Raw genomic sequence first — 20,780 nt, forward strand, 5'->3', positions numbered from 1 at the left:
CTGGGGAGAGAGCTCCTTCCAGAGCCTGTGGGTCAGGCACCAAGAGCCCCGCTGTGCAGGGAGAGGTAGGAAACCTGTTGCCAACCAGGGAACCCTGTCTTCCCTTGGAGTTAGCTTCCTAGCCATGACCTGGTCATGACCAGCTGGGCAGATGTGCCAAGGAAGTCACTACTCACGGGAGACACAGAAGTGTGGTGGGCATCTGTTGAGGTTCTGTCCCTTACACCTGGCATTCTCTGCCCCCTGGGAGAGAGAGGGGTAGGGAGTCAGCTCATGTGGAACTAGGAACTGGACCTGAGCCCTCACGTTGGGAAATAGTTGAGAGTGGCTGGTGATCTGAGGTGAGCTCTCCAAGGGCTGTAGCTGCAGTACTCAGGGTCTGGCTCTTCATTCAATCCAAGTTTGTCTCTATATAAATCCCAGGATAGGGCAGCTGGGAGTGGTGGTGCATGCTTATAATCCCAGCACTTGAGGCTGAAACAGGAGGATTGCTGTAAGTTCCAGACCAGCCTGGGCCACATAGCAAGACCCTGTCTCCAAAAAAAACCAAAAACCAAAAAACAAAACAAAACAAAACAAAAAACCTCCCAGGACAGCATCCTCTGGGCGCCCAGGGGCCTGGGAAGGAGGGAGCTCCAGAGAGCAGCAGGGGATGCCAGGGTGGCAGTGCCCCCTCCTGCATCTGTGTCACTGTCCCATGGTTTTGTGGAGTCTCCAGGGCAGCCAGAGGCTGGGCTTGTGGCTGCGGTAGGTAGCTCCTTTTCCTTGGAGGCAGAGATCATCCTGGCCCAGGAAGGACTTTCTAATAAGCATAATCAGAGCTCGGTGGTGGGGTGACTAGGAAGAGTGGGTTCATTGTCCCCCGCAGTGTGTAAGCACAGCAGTAGAGGAATGCCAGCAGTCTCGGGTAATTTCGTGCTCCCTGTGTGACTTTAGCAAGTTGCTTGCACATCCCCAGGGACTGGGAGTTCCCTTCTTCCCAAAGTGCTTTTGTCCAAGGCAGGATGACTGCTAGAGAGCTACTCCTGGGTTGAGCTGAGGTCCCCTCAAACTTCCTGGTTATTCCCAGGGTTCCCCATCTGCTATGATCCAGGCATAGCTCCAAGTACCTGCACCTGCTGTTCCTCCCCCACCCCCAGGCCTGTGTCTCTGCCACTTGCTCCCCACCCCAGTGGCCTTTGTGGCTTGCAGCCCCCTCCCCTGTCCCTTTCCCAGTAGGTCTCAGCCTCAGGGCAGGACGTGGCATCCTTGATGATTCCTCAGGCTTCTGGCCCCACTCGCCCTTTGGTGATCCCGTGTATCAGACGACTCACAAGACTGGCCCCCAAAAAGCCCCAAAGACCCTTTCACATGTGTCGCTGGGGTGGCTCAGCCTCCCCACAACACCAGGGTTTGTGCCCCCCCGCCATGTTGAAGCCACGTCTACCCTCCTCCTCTGGGTTGTTTTATTGTGTCAGAGCTGGCTTGTGGTCCCAGCCTGCTGGGGTCCCTCATCTGACATATTAGCACTCCTCCCAACTTCCTGTCCCTCCAAATCCAATCCATATGCTGTGAGTAGCCTTGGCCCAGCCATTGATAAAAATGACCGGGAAAAAGAGGACTGAAAACAGAGCCCTGAAGCAGCCCTCCAGAGACCCTGTCTGCTGCCGGCAATGACTATTGGCAGCATCAACTCCCCATCTGTTCCGAAAAGTTCTGGTGCCAACTGCCTCGAGGTCACACTGACTCAGAGTGCCAGGGCTTCCCCTAAACCCAGCAAAGGGCCACACCTGCTCAGGTGACTCTCTTGGGGAACCTACAAAGGGTACCCACAGTCCCCAGAACCCACAAGCCAGTCTCTTAACAGTCGGATGCATCCTTGGTTTAATATCACCCACACACTTGTAAACCTGTGCCCAGGCATAAGCCAGGCCCTGGGTTCTGAACACCTAGAGCTGGGCTAGATTCAGCCCTGCCCTGGGGGAGCACCCAATCTGCAGTGGCTGGCAGTCACAAAACATTGACAACACAAAGGGAACACTCGCAACTGAAGCACGTTGTGTACTTACTATATGTGCAGGATTTGACACCAGGAGTAGCTGTCATGATAAACCACCCTTATCCCACTTATTCTCACTGAAAACTGAGGTACCATCAAGGCTTGGTAACTTGCCTTCAGGCTCCCGGGTAGTGAGGCATCCCCACAGGAACTTCTCGGTCTAGCTGAGGGCTCAGGAGCCGGGAGACAAGACAAGGGGACCAGGGGATCAGGTCCCAGCCGTCAGCCTGCTTCACTCCACACTGCCCCCCTGCCAGCCTGTCTCATGCCACACCAGGCAAACCCTGGGGATTCAGGCAAGCTAGCTGCCACAGGGCCCTGTAACAAACTGGGATGCACACAGTGCCCGTGGTAGGGGCAGGTGGTGGCGGAGAGGTGGCAGTCAGGAAAGGCCTCCCGGAAGAAGGGCTGTCTCCACCGGCCTTGGACAAGGAAGGCAGTGAAGTGCGTTGGTCTGGGGAGATGGGATGGGCAGTAACTACAGGCAGAAGCAGCAACAGGGAACAGGGTTACTGGATGGCTGGAGCAGGGTTGGAGGACAGACCAGTGGCCCTGAGGTGGTCGGGGAGCTTTTTCTCCCTCTACCAGGATCTGGGCAGCCGCTGCCTCCCTTCCCCAACCCCTGCTTGCAAGTGGAACAATTACCAGATTGGAGCAGCCTGGGTGCTGGGAGCGTGGCCAGCTCCCCACTGCCTCTGCGGTTAATGTCTGTAATCACTGCAATCTCCTGATCCCCAATCCCTGGGTGCTGTGTGGTGGCCAGATGGCTTGGGAGGAGTTCCCCGGCCCTGGGCTCCTGGAGCGCTTTCCTGCAGCCCTCAGGGACCTCAGGCCTCCAAGGAGCACCCAGCCATGCTTGGAGTGGGAGAGGCAAGATTGCCTGAGGTCCCCCACCATAAATCACAGAGCCAGAAGGAAATCTGAGGCAAGACCCAGGAGACCTCCTACTCTGTCTGGAAGCTTTAGTCTCCATCCCAACAGGTGGCTATCCAGGCTGCACTTGGATACTTCCTGAAACAGGGAGTTCACCACCACACATCTGACGCCTGCATCTGTGGCAGGTAATGAATTGTCAGAGCGGAGCTCAAAAACATTACATGGACTAGATCAAAATGTAGTCATGGTCGACCCAAACCAGGAGACCCATTTCTCTCCCCAGGAGTTAAGCTAGGTCTACACCTCTCAGAAGGACTGCGGGAGAAAGGGAAAAGCCATTGCTGTGCTGACTGTATAGACACAGCGTTGTCTCCGCCTCCCAGACCTCTGATTCCTTTGCTGTAACTCGGACACAGGCCCCCAAGACCACGGCCACCAGTCAGAAGTGGCTGCTGAGTCCTAGAATTTCGGCTGGTATAGCTGAGGGACTGAAGTTTAAACTTCATTTAATTTTACTTAACATTTACAACCTGAGCAGTATAAAACATTTTTATATTGATACAGTGAAATGGTAATGTTTTGGGTATACTGGGTGAAGGTATTATTAAAATTAATATCACAAAAAATTATTTTGCAAAGTCCCTGCATTCAATCTTCAGCACCACAAAAGCTGAAAAGAAAAGGTAAACGACAAATATAGCTGGCACGGTGGTTCTATACCGTAGCACTGACTTAGAAGGTGAAGGATTGAATGAGGTAGGTGTTCGGGTGTTTGAGAACAGTAAACTCCAGGCAAATCACAGTTTCTGTGGCTGTGAGGTGCTCCTGCACCCATTTTAGAAATTATAGAGGACATGGAGAGAGAGGAAAAACAAAACACAAAAGACCCATCATCCCACCATGCAAAGAAAGCTACTGTTAACCTTTCTGCCTCAAGTTTTGCTCATGTGTGTGCACACGTGTGCGTGTTCACGTGGTCGAACGCTCGCCCAGCCACCACCCTGCCCCAACTCACAGGTTCTCAGAAAATTCACTTTGACAGCTTGGCTCTAAAGTCTGGACCTCAGGAACAGCCCCCACACTCCCGCCCCCACGCCCCCAAGACCTAAGGCAGAACCTTCAACCTCCTTTCCAATTGCTGTGAGTTCCAGGAGGAGCACTGTCTCCTGAGACCTGTGCCCTCCTCATCCTTCTCCCAAGTCTTGGCTGTTGTCATGGCTGGCGGTCACCCTGGCACTGCCCATACCCACACTGCAGCACACCCACCCCGCCTGCCTCCCATCCACTAAACCATTTGGGTAAGGGAGGGAGGGTCGAGAGCAGAAGCAGAAGTTCGTGAGGCCGGTGATGGGACTCCTCCCGTCAGTCCTCTGTTGTCCAGGGCAAAGGTGATGCAGCACTGCCTGAGCCCCTTGTCCCATCTGGAGCCTTCCAGTCTCCCTCCCACGTGTGGGTGTCCCTGAGCCGGCAATCTCCTGTGCTAGGCCTCACCTTCCCCAGGAGTTCTTTGCCCCCTCTTGGAATCTGGTTTTCAACTGTGTCCCCATCCTGTGCAAACCCCAGGCCCATCTCTGTATGTCTGGAGGGCAGGTCGCAGAGGTGTCTCTTTCCCAGGAGGCTCTGAGGCTCCCTGCAGGGCCGCAGCTTAGCTAGTCATTGCTTTTCCACTTCGTGTTCAACAAGGAGCATCTCCCCAGCAATGCCACTCTTATAACCGTCATTGGAACTCTGGCTTATGGACATGTGGTACTTTTTGTCTAAGGTCTTGGGTTTTTGCTCTTATGAAGACTACTTTGTTCACTTTAATATCCTCAAAACTGCAGGATCTTTAGCTCTTCTTTCTCAGATATCTAGCAGTTTCTGCTAGTTGAGTTACGCAGAAGCACTGCCAGGCCCTTGTTCTACCCGCTGTGTGCACCCTGGGGGGCTCCCCTGGTCCTCCTGGCCTGGTATTCCAGGCCACTCCACTCCTGGGCTCAAGCTGTCTTTTCTGTCCTATTACCGTACTTCAAACCTGACCTGAGCTCTGACCACACTTTCCAGCTACCAGCCTCCCTACTGCCTTCTGCTATCCCCCTGCCTCATGTCCAAGTCTACCGCACCTTCCGCGAGTCACCTCACATGCCACCTCCTCCAGGAAGCCTTTCCTGACTGTCCTAGCTGGAGCTAACCCTCACTGCTCGTAGAGATAGCCTTTCCATGGTTTGCTGATGTGTCCACTTGCCCAGCGGTTAGTTGCATCCCTGCATCCCACTGTCCTTGTTTGTCTCCCTCCCTATTCACTACGGGTGTAGGAGGAACTCCTTGAGGTCAGGGACAAGTTCTGACTTCATTCAGGGCGTGGAATGGGCATGGATGAAAGAGGTCGGGGTCTGAATTCTGGCCCCCTGGGGCACTAGTGTCCGGATGACCTTGGGTGGGTCCTTTTCTCCAGGCTCTGGTGCCCTGTGGCCTGAGGCAGTTGGACTTGGACCTGAGAGCACGGCCCTGCTGTGAGGGGAGGACATCTCGGTTTTGGGCTGACTACTGGCCCAGCAACCCTTCCCCCACTGCTGCAGCCCCCATTCCCTCGGGCTCTGGCCGCACAATCTCATTATGAGCCCTTCGGGATTTACATCTGAGACCCATCCTAAGCCCATCACTAACAGATGGCATCCTGGCAGAGGACGATGCAGACTATGAACTGACTCATTCATTTATTCCTTCATTCATTCACTCACTCACTCATTCAGCAACCTGCTATCAAGCCAGGCTCTGGGCTGGGCCCAGGCCAGCTCTATGAACCCATCGTGGAGCTGGGTCTAGCCCAGAAAGTGCTTCCAGGAAACAGGAACTCAGTGAGGTGGGGCAGAGACTGTCGGAGCCCAGAAAAGGGAGGGGGCCCGGGCGCTAAGGGCAGGCCAGCCCTTGGGTGATGGTGGGGTGTGGCAGGGCTGTGCTGGGAGGGGACTGGGGTAGCTGCACCCACCGGGCCTGGCAGGCTGGCACTGGGTGCTGTGGGTGAGGTGAGATGCTAAGAAGAGCGCTGGTGGAGGATTATCTGCTCTTGTTTACATGATTAAAACCAGACAAACACTTTCTTTATCGGAAAGAATGAAAGGGCTTTGGGGAAAAATCCTTTTGGCAGCAAAACAAAGCACAAGCATTTCCTTAATCTCCTACCAGCCCCTTCCCCCACTCCCCCTGAGCACCCCGCAGCAGCCCTAGCACACTAGCCAGGGCGGCCAGGGAGGCCTGAGAGCCAGGGGAGGGAGTCTGGAACCAAGCACTAAGCCAAGATGGCGCTGGGGTGGCTCCTCTCGGGAGCGGCTCCTTGCAGGCCCCCTTTTGGAGAGGGAGGCCACGGGACAGGCTTTCAGACAGTTGGCAGAACCCGGCTGGGATACAGCTAGGCCCCAGGCTATCGATTGCATGAAGAGCCACCGGCTCTGAGTAAGCCCAGGCTGGAGACTGGGGACCCTCGGAAAGGCCAGACCTGCCCCTCCTCTCACCTGCACTCAATCCGGTGACAGAGGACAGGCAGTGATAATAGGGTCATGATGGAAGAGACTTTGCTGGGGGAGCTCCAGAACGGGCTCCTATCTCTGGGGAAGAGGCAGATAGTCCGGAAAGACTCCACTGACAGGAGGCCTATGCCTGGGCTGGTGCATGAGAGTCAGACGAGTGAGGAAGGCTTCTTCACGGAAGGGAGCAGGGAGCGCCTGGGAGGGAACAGCAGAGGCTAGAGCTGTGGCCGGTGACCCTTGCCCTGGGAGTCAAAAGAGAAGCCAGAAGGAGCCCAGAACTGAGAGGGATCCCTGGGGCATGAGTGGACGCTGGGCACGGCTGGGAAGGGGCTGGAGCGGCCCAGCCTGAGTGCCCGGCCAAGGTCTGGTGCCCCCCACAGCCTCTGACCCATCTCAATCTGCCAGCCTGATGTCCGGTCTCGCCTCCCTGGATGCCAAGACCTCCAGCCGCCTGGGCATCCTCACTGTGGCTTACTACTTGTGGACCACTTTCCTGGCCGTCGTTGTGGGCATCGTCATGGTCTCCATCATCCACCCGGGGGGCGCAGCCCAGAAGGAGACGACAGAGCAGAGCGGGAAGCCGGTCATGAGCTCAGCCGACGCCCTTCTGGACCTCATCCGGTAACTTGCCACCCATACCTGGTGGGGAGCACACACCGGGCCAGGCGCCCTGCGTGGCCTCCAGAGGCAGGGCGTGGGTGGGCTGAGGCTCCCCTTGATTGCTTTGGTAAAGGCACAGGCACGGAGCCTGTGCAGAGCCCATGGTCACCTGGTGCCCTGAAGTCAATGACAAATGGGTCTCTGACCCCAGTACCGATGCTCCCTGTGGGATCCCTCTGCATCATCAGGCTGCCAGGACCTGCGGGTGGGGCAGGGTCTGTTCCTCTGCCCAAACAGGCCAGTGAGCAGCTCTGGGCACCCAGCCCATGAGGTGGGAAGGCCAGCAGTTATGAGTCGCCTTCCCTTCTATACTGACCCCCTTTTCACAGATGGGGGAACGAGGCTCAAGAAGGTGATGTGAAGTTTCCAGGGTAACCCAGCATGTAGGCAGTGCAGCTCTGTGCAGATTGCCTAACTTCCAGGACAGCACTCTGGGGTGCCAGCACCTTAGCCATATCAGCTCTGCTAACCGTGTTCCAGAGACCCAAGCCGTCCTCCCCAGGAAAGCACTGTGGACTTCTGTCTAGCCCATGGGAAAGTATACATAGTCTTGCTGACATGGAGGCCTTTCCCAGGGCCTTTGGCCATGAATCAAGCACTAACCTCTACTTCCTCAAATCCTAGGGGACACAAGCTGAGATCTCTAAGTAGTTCTCCTGACTTAGTGTTATGAAGAAGCATTCCTCTCTCTCCCCCATGGGGATAGAGACAAACCACATGTCTTCTCTCTCTCTCTAAAGAAACTGTTCCCCCTGTGGCAGTCAGTTACTGCTGTGTAACAAACCACCCAATGCTTAAAGGCTTGAAATGACCTGCAGGAGTCTGCAGTTAGCTGGAAGTTCTGCTGAGTAGGCCTGTGCATGCTCAAGGTCTGTAGGAGGCTGATGGACCTGCTGAGGAACAGCTGGTCTAGGATGGCCTGGGTGAGAATGTCCAGTCGGGCTCCCTGGGGTCTTTACACTGCAGCAGGCCAGCCTGGTTTTATTTACTGTGGCAACAGGATTCCAGGGGAGCACTTGCCAGGAGAGGAAATGGAAACATATGAATGCTTTTCAAATCTCTGCTTTCAGCAAGTCCACTAAAATCTTGTTGACCAGAGCAGGTTGGCAGGTGCCCTTGGTGTCAGAAGGCAAAAGGAGTCCATTAATTGCAACTATCAATGCAGCCAGCCCACCCCCCCTACTTCCGTTTCCCCCAGGAACATCTCCAGCTCCTGTCCTGTTGTAAGGACCAAAAGAATGCCTGCGACCTTGTGCCTCCTGCACGGTTCTCACTTCAGGGTCTAGAGCCAGAGAGGTCCAGGCAGGGTCTGCTGTGTCTATAGGACTGGCAACACTTGGTCCCAAGGAATGCCTCTGAACACTGGCCTGCCCGGGTCTGGCGTCCAACCAGGGCCTTCTTATCTGAGCCCTGAACGCTATACACAGCTGCCTGAAGGTAACTGAAAGTTAACATGACCAAGCAAAACACTTCATTTTCCCCCATAAATTTGCCTTTTCAGAGTCCTGCCCCCTTGCTCAGCAGCTCTTATAATCCACATCCAGTTCTCAGAATGCTGCTCCACATTGTGGCTTTTCTGTTTCTTCATTGCCACACCCACTGTCACCTGCCCCTTGGGGTCTGCCTGGACTGCCCTGCTTTCCCTCTGCATCCTGCAGTGCCCTTGGCACAGATGCCACCAGGATGCTCACAACCCATCCCCACCCATGGGTATTGTTCTGGCTTACAGCCCCTTCTGAGCCCACCCCTGCCCCCAGTGCGGTCCCTTAGGACCCCCCCCAGGACCCTTAGGTCCCTGACCTCCGACCCACTCCCCCTTCCCTGTCTCCCTCCCACATTGCTGGCCTCACTACGCTGCCCAGGTCCATCAAGCATTGTGCTGCCCTGGTGCCATCGCCAGGCATCAGGTGGCCTTTTCTGGTGGCCTTTCCTGGGGGGGCGGTGGCTCCTCCCCTCACTTCATTTATGTCTCTGCGCAGGGTCACCTTCACTCTGTCACTCTCTATTACCTTCTTTTGCTTTGCTTTTCCAAATAGCTGTCGTTACTACTGACACTAGATCTCTTCCCGTTACCTCTGCTGGAATGCGTAGTTACATGGCCCTGGGGCCCAGGCCTTTCCAAGTCTGTTCCCTGCTCCAGCCCTGGAGCGTGGGACAGCATGTGGTAAAGAGCAGGTGTGGGACACAGGGCCACCCGTGGAGCAGGGGTCAAAACCCCAGGAGGAGCTGGATGCCTGTGTGCAGGGCACAGCAGCTGAGGGTGAGCCTCAGTCCCCAGCCACCCTGGAGGCTGTGTGGTGCTTGCAGTGAGAGGGGGCAGGAGCAGAAGCAGAAGAGCAGGTGTCCTCGAACCCAAGGCACGAGGAACCTCGAGGGGCCTCATGTCTAAGATCTATTATTTCTAGGATTCGGTGCCTATGATTCATCATTTCTTGGATTATAGGATTCAAAACAGTCTTTCCGAGCGGTGGAGGAGCAATAGGTCCTCCGGGAGCCCCGCCTCCCCCACTCCGGGGCCTGCGTGGACGCACGTGTCGCAGTCAGATGTTCCACAGCGCTTCCTGCTCCCAGCTGCTTCTCACGTGGTGAAAACTGATCCTTCTGCTTTGAGGCTTTTGCACAGCGGGTGGTTGGGCACCACTGTCACCATTTCGTGGGCAGAAAGTGGGGCTGCCGGGGGCAGGGACCAGAACCTGGAGACAGCTGCAGCCTCTTCTCAGCTCTGCCAGTTGTCAGCTACTGTGCGGCTCAGGACCGCTCTCCAAGGCTCAGTTTCCCAGTGATGTTCAAGTTCCTTCCAGCTCTGTGGTTCCACACAAAGGCCGCAAGCCAGGGAGGAGGCTGCAGGGCACGGGCAGAACCCTCGGAGACAGGTTCCACGTGACGGTCTGTGACTGCGGTGTGAGGGGGAGCTGTTAGGTGTTAGAAAGGCTGCCCTTGGGAAGGACAGATTGGAGCAGAGGACAGTGGACAGGATGTGGCTGGTGGCCTGGGGACCCCTGGGAGACAGTGTGGTCACTCTGCTCCACTGAGCCCATCTTTTTTTTTTTTTTTTTTTTTTGGTTTTTCTCCTGTACCGGGAACCGAACTCATGACCTTGCACATGCCAGGCAGGCGCTTTTGCCGCTGAGCTAAATCCCCAGCCCCCGAAGCCCATCTTGAGTACCTGTGCTGGTAAAAGCCTTGTGCCAGGAGCTGGACGAACAAATCCAAGTCCACGCATCAGGGCCATGTTAGGATAGACAGACGAGAAGGGCCTGTGGGACAGCTACTCCTGCTGCTTTGCGGAGGTGTGCACAAAATGGGAACATGGGCAATAAGGAGATGTGGGCAGATGTGACAAAGGACAAGCCAGAGAGACAAAGGAAGTAAGGGAAATACGTCCCCCGGCTCATCTCAGGGGTGCAAAGATATGTGTCCAAGTCTCAAAGATGATTCCAGAGGGCACAGCAAGCTGTGTGTCTGGATGACGCACCACAACCCAGGGCTCCATGTGGGGACTTCAGAAAACTTCCCAGCATTCCCAGTGCAGCTCACAGGCAAAACCAACAGATCCCTAAGCAGAGAGGCCCCTTCTTCTTTTTCCAATCTTATTAAAACACTAAAAAGATTAAGTAATGGCTTGGCTCTGTCTCCCCAATTACCATCTCGGGGGGCTGGGGATATAGCTCAGTGGCATAAGCGCCTGCCTGGCAAGCGCAAGGTCCTGAGTTCAATTTCCTGCACCAAAAAAAACAAAAACAAAAAACCAGTTACCATCTTGGGGGCAGGATGGAGCTCTGAAGAGCTGCGTTACACAAGGAACCATCCTCACCTTGGGACTTGGGTTGGTGACATGTGATTGAGGTGAGTTTGGGACCGCAGCAGGAGAACTTATAAATAAATAATAAATCAGGAGGGAAACCTAGTGGTGGCCCTGGCCCTGCTCACAGAAGTGTCCAGCAGGCCCTGGCAGAACATGTGGGTATTTCCTAGGCACGGCTGTTAATGTCTCCAGGTACAGTTCTGTCTGTATTTCACATAGCTGCTGCCAGGAGCACAGGGCCCATGGAACAAACAGGAAGCTTTGCCATGGGTGTTCAAAGCCAAAAAAACAAAACAAAACAAAAAAAGTTGCACTCTGGGCTGCTAATTAAGAGAAACCTAGAACAGCAGAGGCTTAGGAGAGGCAAAAATGTGTTTTCTTCTGCATAAGTGGTTGTGGGGTGGGCAAGTCCTGGTCGCTAGGAGCTCATTCTCTGGCCCCCTTGTGCTCCGCCATGGTTAGCATCGAGAAGATTGTGTGGACTCTAGTTCTTACATCTGCATTTCTAGATAGCAAGAAAAATGTTGGAGGAAAGTACCAAAGGCGCTGGCCGGAACCATCAGCACTCCAGTGGTGGCATCTAATGACTTGTGCTTACATCTCGGTGGCCAGCGCACTGAAGCAAGAGAGGCTGGGAGTCAGGGTTTGTCTGGAGAGCCCCGTTGGTCCCCATAACACAACAGAGCTTCTCTTAATAAGGAAGGAGGAGAGGATGGAGGTCAGGTAGGCAACTAGGCCCTGCCACAGCCCACATTTTAAGTTATCCTAATGTTAAAGGAAGTGGTAAAGAAACTAGGTATAAGTTCTACTTGGTTTCTTATGATCTTTCAAATAATCTTAAGCAGATAGATGTCTCTTTAAGTTTCATTAGAAAACCACTTTGTACATCACTTGAATTCCTGGGGTCATGCCTAGAGATTCTCAAAGTATTTAACAATCAGTCAGCGCTGCCTGGACAGCCTCCAGGTGGTAGGCAATGCCCCAGGCAGGTGGGCCCGGAGCCTCTGGCACGAATGTTGGCTCTGGGCTGCAGGTCTGCTTGGTATCTGAAGTCCCTGCAGACAGTTCTCATTCTGATGGCAGAACTCTGTTTATAATTCACGGGGAAAAAGTCTTATTTAAGCTTCTGCCATCCCAGCTTCTGACTTCTGCTGCTTCTCTGCATGGTGAATGACATTCCTGGTAAAGGGAGATAGGCCTGACCAGCCTTGTGCCTCGGCGGCCCCTCTTAGCCTGCTTCCCCCTGCCATCTGCATACACTGAACCTAACTCTCAGCTGCGGCAAAAAAAAAAAAAAAAAAATTAGTTTCTGCTTCCAGCCAAGGATGCTGGGAAGTCAGTGTAAGAAACAATGCACACTCATGTCCACGTGCGTAACCCCTGGCCCACGGGAGCTGAGTCTTGGAAGAGGCAAGACTTGCCAAGAACAAGAGCGAGGGGAGGGGGAGCCAGTCAGGAGGCAGCATGGGAGTGTGTTGCACAAGGCTTGTTCCAGCAAGTGCAAGCACAAGAACAAGAATCTTGTTCACATCTCTGATTTCAAATCAATTCCTGGAAGGGGATTATAAGGACAAGCATAGAAATGCTTTTTAAGACTCGACATGAAACTGCTTTACAGAAAAGTATCTGCCAGACCCGCCTCTCTCCCCAGACTCCCCCACATCTGTACTCTCTCACAGGTGAAATAGATTGAAAACACCGAACCATTTTAAATGCCCCTTTGGCCCCTCACTTCCCATTTGTGCAGTGGATTGCCTGGGCAGATCTTCTGGTTATTTTCCTATTGGAGACGTACTGTTTCTATTGTCCACCTGTTCATGCAGCAAGCATTTTCTGTGTGCCTGTGTGTGCCAGGGCTAGGGACACAGCGGGGCACAAAACAGAAGTCTCTGCCCTGCAAAGAGCTGATACTCTGGTGAGAGGAGGCATATGGTGGCCATGGAAACCAGGACAAGATGTGTAAAAGCCCTTTATAGATCTAGGACATAACACTTGGCTCTTTAGTCTTCTGGTTTATCATTTGCCTTATAACTTCATTTGTATTATAATCCATCTTAGAGAACTGCTCCTTCTCCTTCTCCTCCTCCTCCTGCTCCTTCTCCTTCTTCTCTTTCTCCTTCTCTTTCTCCTTCTCCTTCTCCTTCTCTTTCTCCTTCTCTTTCTCCTTCTCCCTCTTCTCCTCCTCCTCCTGCTCCTCCTCCTTCTTTTTCACTTTTTATTCTGGCATATTTTTAAGTTTACAGAAAATTGTAAAGAACAGATTCCATACGCCCTTACCTGGCTTTCTCCAGATGTTAATGTTTTATATAACTATAGTACTTTTGTCAAACTAAGAGATTAACTTGGTTACAACCCTGATAAATAATTTATAGACCGGGCTGGGGATATAGCTCAACGGCATTAGAGCTTGCCTGGCAAGCCTGAGGTCATGAGTTCAATTCCTGGTACAAAAATAATAATAATTATAATAATTTATAGACCTCATTTGAATTTCACCAGTTTTTCCACTAATGTCCTTTCTTCTTGTCCCAGGATCCAACTGAGGATGCCATATTGCACTTAGAAATTTCATATTTTATTGTATCATATTTATTATATTAAAATCAATTGATTTTTTGGCCCATTTTGTTCTTAGAGAGTCCTTCCATATTCTGAGAGATGATAAAATGTTGGCCTATATTTCTTCTAACTTTTATGGTTTTAGTTTTTTAAAGTTATTTCTTAAAACTGTCTGGAATTTATTTTGGTCCGAGGTGTTAAATAAGGAGCTAATATTTATTTTCTAAATAGTTGGTCAGCTGTACAAGACCATATGATAAGTTCTTCAGTTCATCACTGATTTGTAATGCAGCTTCTATCAAATATGGAATTCTAGGATGTACAAGGTTCTGTTTCTAAGCCACAGGTTCTGCGATGTTTGTTATTCTATTGAGGTTGTGTTGGTAATTACCTTGTTTTGACAGTCACATTTTTATATGTTTTCAAATCTGGTAGGCAAGACCTCCTCCACCTTTAGCTTTACAATAAAATATTAAGAAAGTACAGTCAGCCCTCTGGATCCATGGGTTCTATATTTGTGAATTCAACTAACTATCGATTGAAAAAGATTTGGAGGGAAAAATTGCATCTATACGGAACGTGTACAGATTTTTTTCCTTGCCCTTTTGTTGTCTCCTAAGCAATAGAACAACTTTTATTTCACATTTACATTGCACTAAGTGTTATAAGGAATGTAAAGATGACATGTGTATGTTATATGCAAATTCTATGCCAGTTTTTATAAGAGACTTGTGCATTTTTGGATTTTGGTATCTGTGGGGTCCTGGGACCAGTCCCCATACCAAGGGATCACTGCAGTGACCCACACACATGGCTCCCACAGACAGGATCTGAATAACCAGTCTCACCTTCAAAGAGGCCACTCACTGTACGGAGGAGGCGGATGCACTGGCCAGCGATGTGCCACATTGTGGAGTGGAGATGCACTCAGAAGGGCCGTGGGTCTGCCTGGTTGATCAGACAGGGCTGAACTCAGAAAGTAGTGCTTGACCCAGGACTGACTAGAGTAAGATGCAGTCATTCTGGGCAGAGGGAGGGTATGGAAGATGACCTGGAGCTGTAAGGGCACACAGGGCATAGCTAGGGAGCTGGAAGATCTGGGTGGGACCAGTAGTATTGGGGGGCAGATGAGCATGCAGAGGGAGGAGCTGGCTCATGGAGGCCCTCAGCTCTCAAGGGAGAGGTTCCGATGACCCCAGGGACCCTGGCCTGACTCTGGAATTCTTCAAGTGCTGAATTCCTTCCTAGGAACATGTTCCCAGCCAACCTGGTGGAAGCCACATTCAAACAGGTGAGCAGGTCTCTGGGCATTGGACAGAGAGGGTACTGGCAGGAGGGCAGGGGAGGCAGAGCCAGCCTAGACCAGGCAGAAAAGTGACAAGTTGGCCCAGCCAGCCTCCTTGTCTCCTAGAGGTGGGATGCCAGAGTAAAAAGGACCTAGATCCTTAGAGCCTTCCATAGCCACAGCTCTGTCCTGGGTTCGTCTTTCATGAGAAAACGTGATGGAGTGGAAAGAAGCCTTTATCAAGGGCCTGCCTGGCTGTGGATGCCATGCTGATGTTCACACACTCACCACCTGTGTGTGAATCCTTATGGTAACAATGTGCCCAGGTAGGATTAACCCCATTTCCTCAGCAAGGAGACAGGCTCAGAAGAATTTGATGATTTGCTCAAGGGTTACAGCACTAGTAAATGACAAACCGGTAGGTAAACCCAGGCCAGGCTGGCTGCAAAGGCTGTCTTATCTCCTTTTTTTAAAAAAAATAATCTTATTTGGAAAATATGAAAATACATAAATTAAAAAATAATCACCTCTAGTTCCAGGACCTAGCAATAGTGGTAGCAGATGTTACACATTTAGTCTCTTTTCTCTTCATAAATGTAAAATAAAGATCATAGTGCATTCGTTTGTATCTTACTTTTTTCACTTGCATCATATTTTGAGTGTTTCCCACAGTTGTTCAACGTTTCTTAGAAGTCCAGCAGTTAGTGATGATGTAGCAGCCTGAGGCGAGGCTGATGCCACACCCTTTCCAGCTGGTCCTTTAGGTTGGATTCTAGCTCATGCCTCTCTGTCTGGCTGCACTCCTAGGCATTTGCAGTCCTCTTTCCTCTTCCAATGTAGCAAGTTTGTTCGTGCATCCCAGAAAGTGTTTCCTGAACCCCTTCTCTGGGCTGGGCCCTGGGCTGGGCCCCAGGCTGGGCTGGGAATACAAAGGAGGTGGCTGAGGTTGGGAAGATCTCTTTGGGTAAAATACTGATCCCTGCCATGCCTACCTCACGAGGTTGCTGCCGATTAAATAGGACAAGAGTGCCACAGATGGTATCGCTGTTGCTGATACTAACACTGAGCTGTGGGTTGTCGCCCACCAGTACCGCACCAAGACCACCCCGGTTATCAAGTCCCCCAAGGTGACCCCAGAGGAGGCCCCGCCGCGACGGATCCTCATCTACGGGGTCCAGGAAGAGAATGGCTCTCGTGTGCAGAACTTCGCCTTGGACCTGACCCCACCACCTGAGATCGTCTACAGGTCGGAGCCCGGCACCAGTGATGGCATGAACGTGCTGGGCATTGTCATATTCTCTGCCACCATGGGTATGTTCTGCCTGTCCCTTGTGGCATCCTCACTCCATTCCCTTCTGGCTCCCACCACCCAGGTATCTGAGTGACCTCCCAGTGGAGGGCCCTCCACTCCTTCAGCCCAGCTGCAATCGCCCCTTCTCCCTTGTCACCTTTCTCAGCCCCCAGGGGCCTCTACAGGCTTCAGTCCTCAGGACAGCATCCTGGTCCCCAGACTGGTCAGTATGTGCTCCACATTCTCTATGTGCATTATACCTCGGTAAACCTTATTGCGATACCCCTGTGCCATAGCCAGCGTGCTGTCTATAGCAGCAGTGTTGGCTCCAGGTGGGTGGAGACATGCCTGGCCCCACTACAACTGGCTGGAGCGGGCAGTGCTCCGTGAAACCTGCTGGGGAGATGGGTGGACAGATGCATGACTGGATGGATGGCCTTGAGTAACAGATCTGATCATCTTTGCTAAAGTACCAGGTCTACAGAGGGGCCCGCTCCTAGAAGCACCTTTCAGCACACCGGACAGCAAGTCCCCAGTCCGGGACATCTTTCCTCTCATCACCCACAGCCTCTCTGAGGGACAGAACATAGAAAAGGACATGTCCTAGCAGAGCAAATGAAACTCTGGAGACTCCAGCCATTCAGGGTTTACAGAGCAGGCATAACTGACCATGTGTCAAGTACGTTTGTAACTATACCACATCAGTGTGCGTCCACACCAATGTGTGCCCGAGCCTGTGTGTGCCCACCTCTTGCCATGCCGTGTCTGTGGGGTGCCAACACCACTATCCACAGCTGCTCTGAACAGGGCTTTCTTTGGTCCCTCAGCCAAGCCTCCCTTGCTGACTCCTCCCTGACGCTAGGCTGTGGCTGGTGCTTTGGTCCGGTTGGCCAGCCTGTGGAGGACCCACTGCCACACCCCAGGCCCTACGCACACTAACTCCCAGCCAGCCTGGAGGCTGAGCAGGGAGGGAATAGCTCGGGCAGCGGGAACCTGGGTCCCCATCAGCCAGGCTGTGACAGGCCAGATGGGCAGAGCAAGGCCCAATGTCACCTTCAACTCTGGCCTCTCCTGCCGGTCCTGACAGGGCCCCTCCTCACCCCGCCTCTGGGGCAAGCTTCTCTGTGAGCTTCAAGGAAAGGCCCCCTCTGGAGTCCTAAGTGTCAGGGTTTCAGCTCACACCTGCCCCTCTCTGGCTAAGACAGTCATCCCCGTTTTGGCCTCATCAGAAGAAAGGAGGCTCTTAGCTGCCCATTTGAGAAGGGCCCAGCAGGGCACACTCTCGCGGAGCTGACCCAAGAGGCAGCTGCACATGTGCACTGCCCAAGTGTGATGTGAGTGCCCTGAGGCCCAGAAAACGTAGGGACACCAGGCTCCAAGGACAGCGCCAGGACGCTTCACTCCGTGGCCTTTGTTGTCCATCTACCATGGGCCATCTCAGGCGCTGTAGCTCTTGGCCCACAGAGCTAAGGTGTCAGGGGAAAGGGAGAAAAGGCAGGAAGAAAACAGGTGCCAATGGTCACAAGTGATGGAAAAGAGGCAGTGAGGGGTGAAGTAGAGGAGCAAATAGACTTGGGGGCAAGAGGGAGAGATCTAACTGTGTAGAGAACTGGTGGCCGGTGGCCAGGACCTTGGGAAGCACATGGGCAAAGGCCCAGGGCAGTGCAGAGCTCGATGGGTCCTGGACCCTGAGGAAGGCCAGTGAGGAAGGGTGGGTAGAGTAGGAGGGTGGGGGGATGGTGGGCTCAGATAGGAGTGGCCAAAGCCATTGGGAGCTTGGTTATGGCCCCAGTGCACGGGGATGTGGTGAGGTGGTCAGCAGTGGCATTTCTCCTCGAGGAGAGGCCATCTACAGGGAGGAGAATGGGCTGGACCGGAGTGACAGGTGACAGCCCTGCCCATCCTGGTCTGAAGAGAGCAGAGAGTGAGGGGAGTGTGGCCCGCTACAGGTTGTGGGTGGTCAGCAAGGGCTGTGGCATGCACGTGGGTGCAGGTCTGTCCTTGCTTTGCCCTTGATGTGCCTACGCCTAGGCAGGGGCCCCTGGAACGTGCTATCTGTCTCCACAGGAATCATGCTAGGCCGCATGGGTGACAGCGGGGCCCCCCTGGTCAGCTTCTGCCAGTGCCTCAACGAGTCTGTCATGAAGATCGTGGCAGTGGCTGTGTGGTAAGCCTCTCTGGAGCGGGTCCTCTTCCACTCTCCCACCCCACTGGTCCCAGGTAGGTGGAGAGATGCTGAGGGCTGTCCCATCCTCTGATGCCCAGAGAGGCTCAGCCAGGACCGGGGCCTCCAGAGCGACCTGTGTTTGCCTGGATCCCCAACCCTGACCAGGCCTGGCTCCTGGCCTGATTCTGATGCTTGTAGCCTGGTATGGAAGATGGCTCAGCCCGGCTTGGCTGTCCTCTTGGCCTCAGTTTCCCCACACCATGGAGTTTACTCAGCTCAGATTTTGAAGAAAGAACACAGTGGAAGGGAAAACCAGCTGCCACTCCTGGTTCCAATCTGAGGAATCCTCTAGACTGAGGAGAGAGGCAGAGGGCTGTCCACCGCCACTCAAGGAGGCGTGGCATTGCTGCGGCTAGAATGGGGCCACTTGAGGGGAGGGACAGGGCAGCAGGGAGGCCAGAGGCTGTCCAGGCAGGGCTGGTAGAGGGTAAGGGCCCCTGCAATGCTACCTGCAGGACACCTTGTTTACACAGTCTTCCTTTGGCCACACGTGATCCCTGGAGGCCCAGGGTTGCGGCGCCGTGGCTGGGGGACACGGGTCTGCCTAGCACTGAGCCGAGGCTGCACGGTGGCCCCAGGTACTTCCCCTTTGGCATTGTGTTTCTCATCGCCGGCAAGATCCTGGAGATGGATGACCCCAAGGCGGTCGGAAAGAAGCTGGGCTTCTACGCCATCACCGTGGTGTGTGGCCTTGTGGTCCACGGCCTCTTCATCCTGCCCCTGCTCTACTTCTTCATCACCAAGAAGAACCCCATTGTCTTCATCCGCGGTGTCCTCCAGGCCCTGCTCATCGCACTGGCCACCTCCTCCAGGTAGCCCACGGCAACGAGCGGGACGGGATGGAGTGGGCGGAATGGAACTCTGTAGTTGTGTCCGGGCATCATTCGTCCAGAGCCACAGAACCACAATCCACTTCACAAAGCCGGGATGGCCATGGTGCTATAGGAACAAGACCTAGCTTAGGGATTCAGTACTTTCCTCTGCCCGCAATTCCAAAAGCTCGCTCGATCTGCACAGGGGTCAGCTTCCCACCACAGGGCCAGAGAGGGCCGCAGAGCCTGCACTGTTGCCTTCTGCAGCCCTCTGGGGCTTCTGCTGGGCCAGGCACAGTACCGCTGTAGAGCTCCACAGGGCTCTGCCACTGGAATGTGCCCCTTGGATAGTGTCAACTTCGGCCGTGTTGCTAGGCAAAGGGCCCCAAGTTCCTGTTCTCCACTCTGACTGTGTGATGGTGAGTAGTCACTCAACCTCCCTGGGCCGTAGCGTCCTCAGACTTGGGCTGGGATAATTTGAGCCTTTACCCCCAGGCATGTGGTGAAGGCTGTGGAGGCTGGAAGAGCGGAGGCCCAGTCTTGAGGCTCCCAAACCTTAGCTAAGTACAGAGCACCTCAGGGAGTTAGAGCTGGGCAAACCAGGCTGCTATCCCAGGAGAGGAAGGCAGTGTTACTTCCTGAGCATGTCACCCTCCGAGGAAAGGGCGATCTTCCTTAGTGAGTGTCCAAGCCCCACGGAACCCCACAAGATGTGGAGGAAGTCAGAAGTCACGGAGACCTGAGCCCACTGTTCTGTCCCCAAGGCCTTGCTCTTCCCTCCAGCCCTCACTGCGCTTTCTCTTCCCCAGGCCTCAGCTATGCAGTCTGTGGAATGCCCGCAGGCCACTTCCCTGGCGGGTGCCCAGACACACCCTGCCTCAGAAGTCCACACAGAACTCAGGCCCAGGCACTGTCTTAGCATGGTGTGGCTTGACCCCCCATCAGCTCTGTGACCTGGGTGTTGGTGGACAAGGGAACTAGGGCACCTGGGTCTCTGCCAGGGTCCTGGGTGCAGGCTGGACTCAAAGTCCAGGTGGCCCAGCAGAGGGGCGTTGGGCAGGCAGCATCCTGGCAGAGGGCCTGGTCATCCTGGAGGAGGGTGGCGGGCAGACACCGGCCCCTCTGCCCATAGCTCAGCCACACTGCCCATCACCTTCAAGTGCCTGCTGGAAAACAACCACATTGACCGGCGCATTGCCCGCTTTGTGCTGCCCGTGGGTGCCACCATCAACATGGATGGCACTGCGCTCTATGAGGCTGTGGCCGCCATCTTCATTGCCCAGGTCAACAACTACGAGCTGGACTTTGGCCAGATCATCACCATCAGGTGTGTCCTGACCTCTGCTTCCTGGAGGGGTCTGTGGGGCCAGTGAGGGTGACGGGCCTATGCCGAGCCACCCTCGGGTCAGCACTGGGGCGGAGGGTGGGATGCTGAGGTGGACCAGAGGCTGAAGGAGGCCTCCAAGGCCAGCCTGGCTCTCAAGTCTGGCACCGGAGGCCAGGCCCCAGAGCAAGGCTGGGCTGAGTTGTGCTGGCCTGTGATCAGAGTTTCTGGGTAGCTCTGGAACCAACAGAGGTATAGTTCTAGACAGGTTTCCACAGCTTCTTTAGGCCTCCAAAGGCTAGGGATGGGGGCCCATGAGAACCCAGGAGTGTATGCAGGGTCACACTCCCCCAGGAACTCCCTGGTGACCTCTCAGCCTGGTTTTCTGGCCTCCTTG

At 54.0% G+C, this 20,780-nt stretch overlaps 1 protein-coding gene across 1 annotated transcript in view; it reads left to right on the plus strand.

The window, feature by feature from the left end:
• Slc1a7 (solute carrier family 1 (glutamate transporter), member 7) overlaps positions 1-20,780 on the plus strand; it is a 36,855-nt gene that overhangs the window by 13,774 nt on the left and 2,301 nt on the right. The window contains exons 3-8 of the mRNA XM_005398562.2: positions 6,826-7,041; positions 14,693-14,735; positions 15,818-16,040; positions 18,088-18,187; positions 18,826-19,059; positions 20,192-20,386. Coding sequence (XP_005398619.1) covers positions 6,826-7,041; positions 14,693-14,735; positions 15,818-16,040; positions 18,088-18,187; positions 18,826-19,059; positions 20,192-20,386 — 1,011 coding nt within the window. The remainder of the gene's footprint in view (positions 1-6,825; positions 7,042-14,692; positions 14,736-15,817; positions 16,041-18,087; positions 18,188-18,825; positions 19,060-20,191; positions 20,387-20,780) is intronic.

Source organism: Chinchilla lanigera, unplaced genomic scaffold (genome assembly GCF_000276665.1).
Source record: "Chinchilla lanigera isolate Chin_1 unplaced genomic scaffold, ChiLan1.0 scaffold00063, whole genome shotgun sequence".
NCBI lineage: Eukaryota > Metazoa > Chordata > Mammalia > Rodentia > Chinchillidae > Chinchilla > Chinchilla lanigera.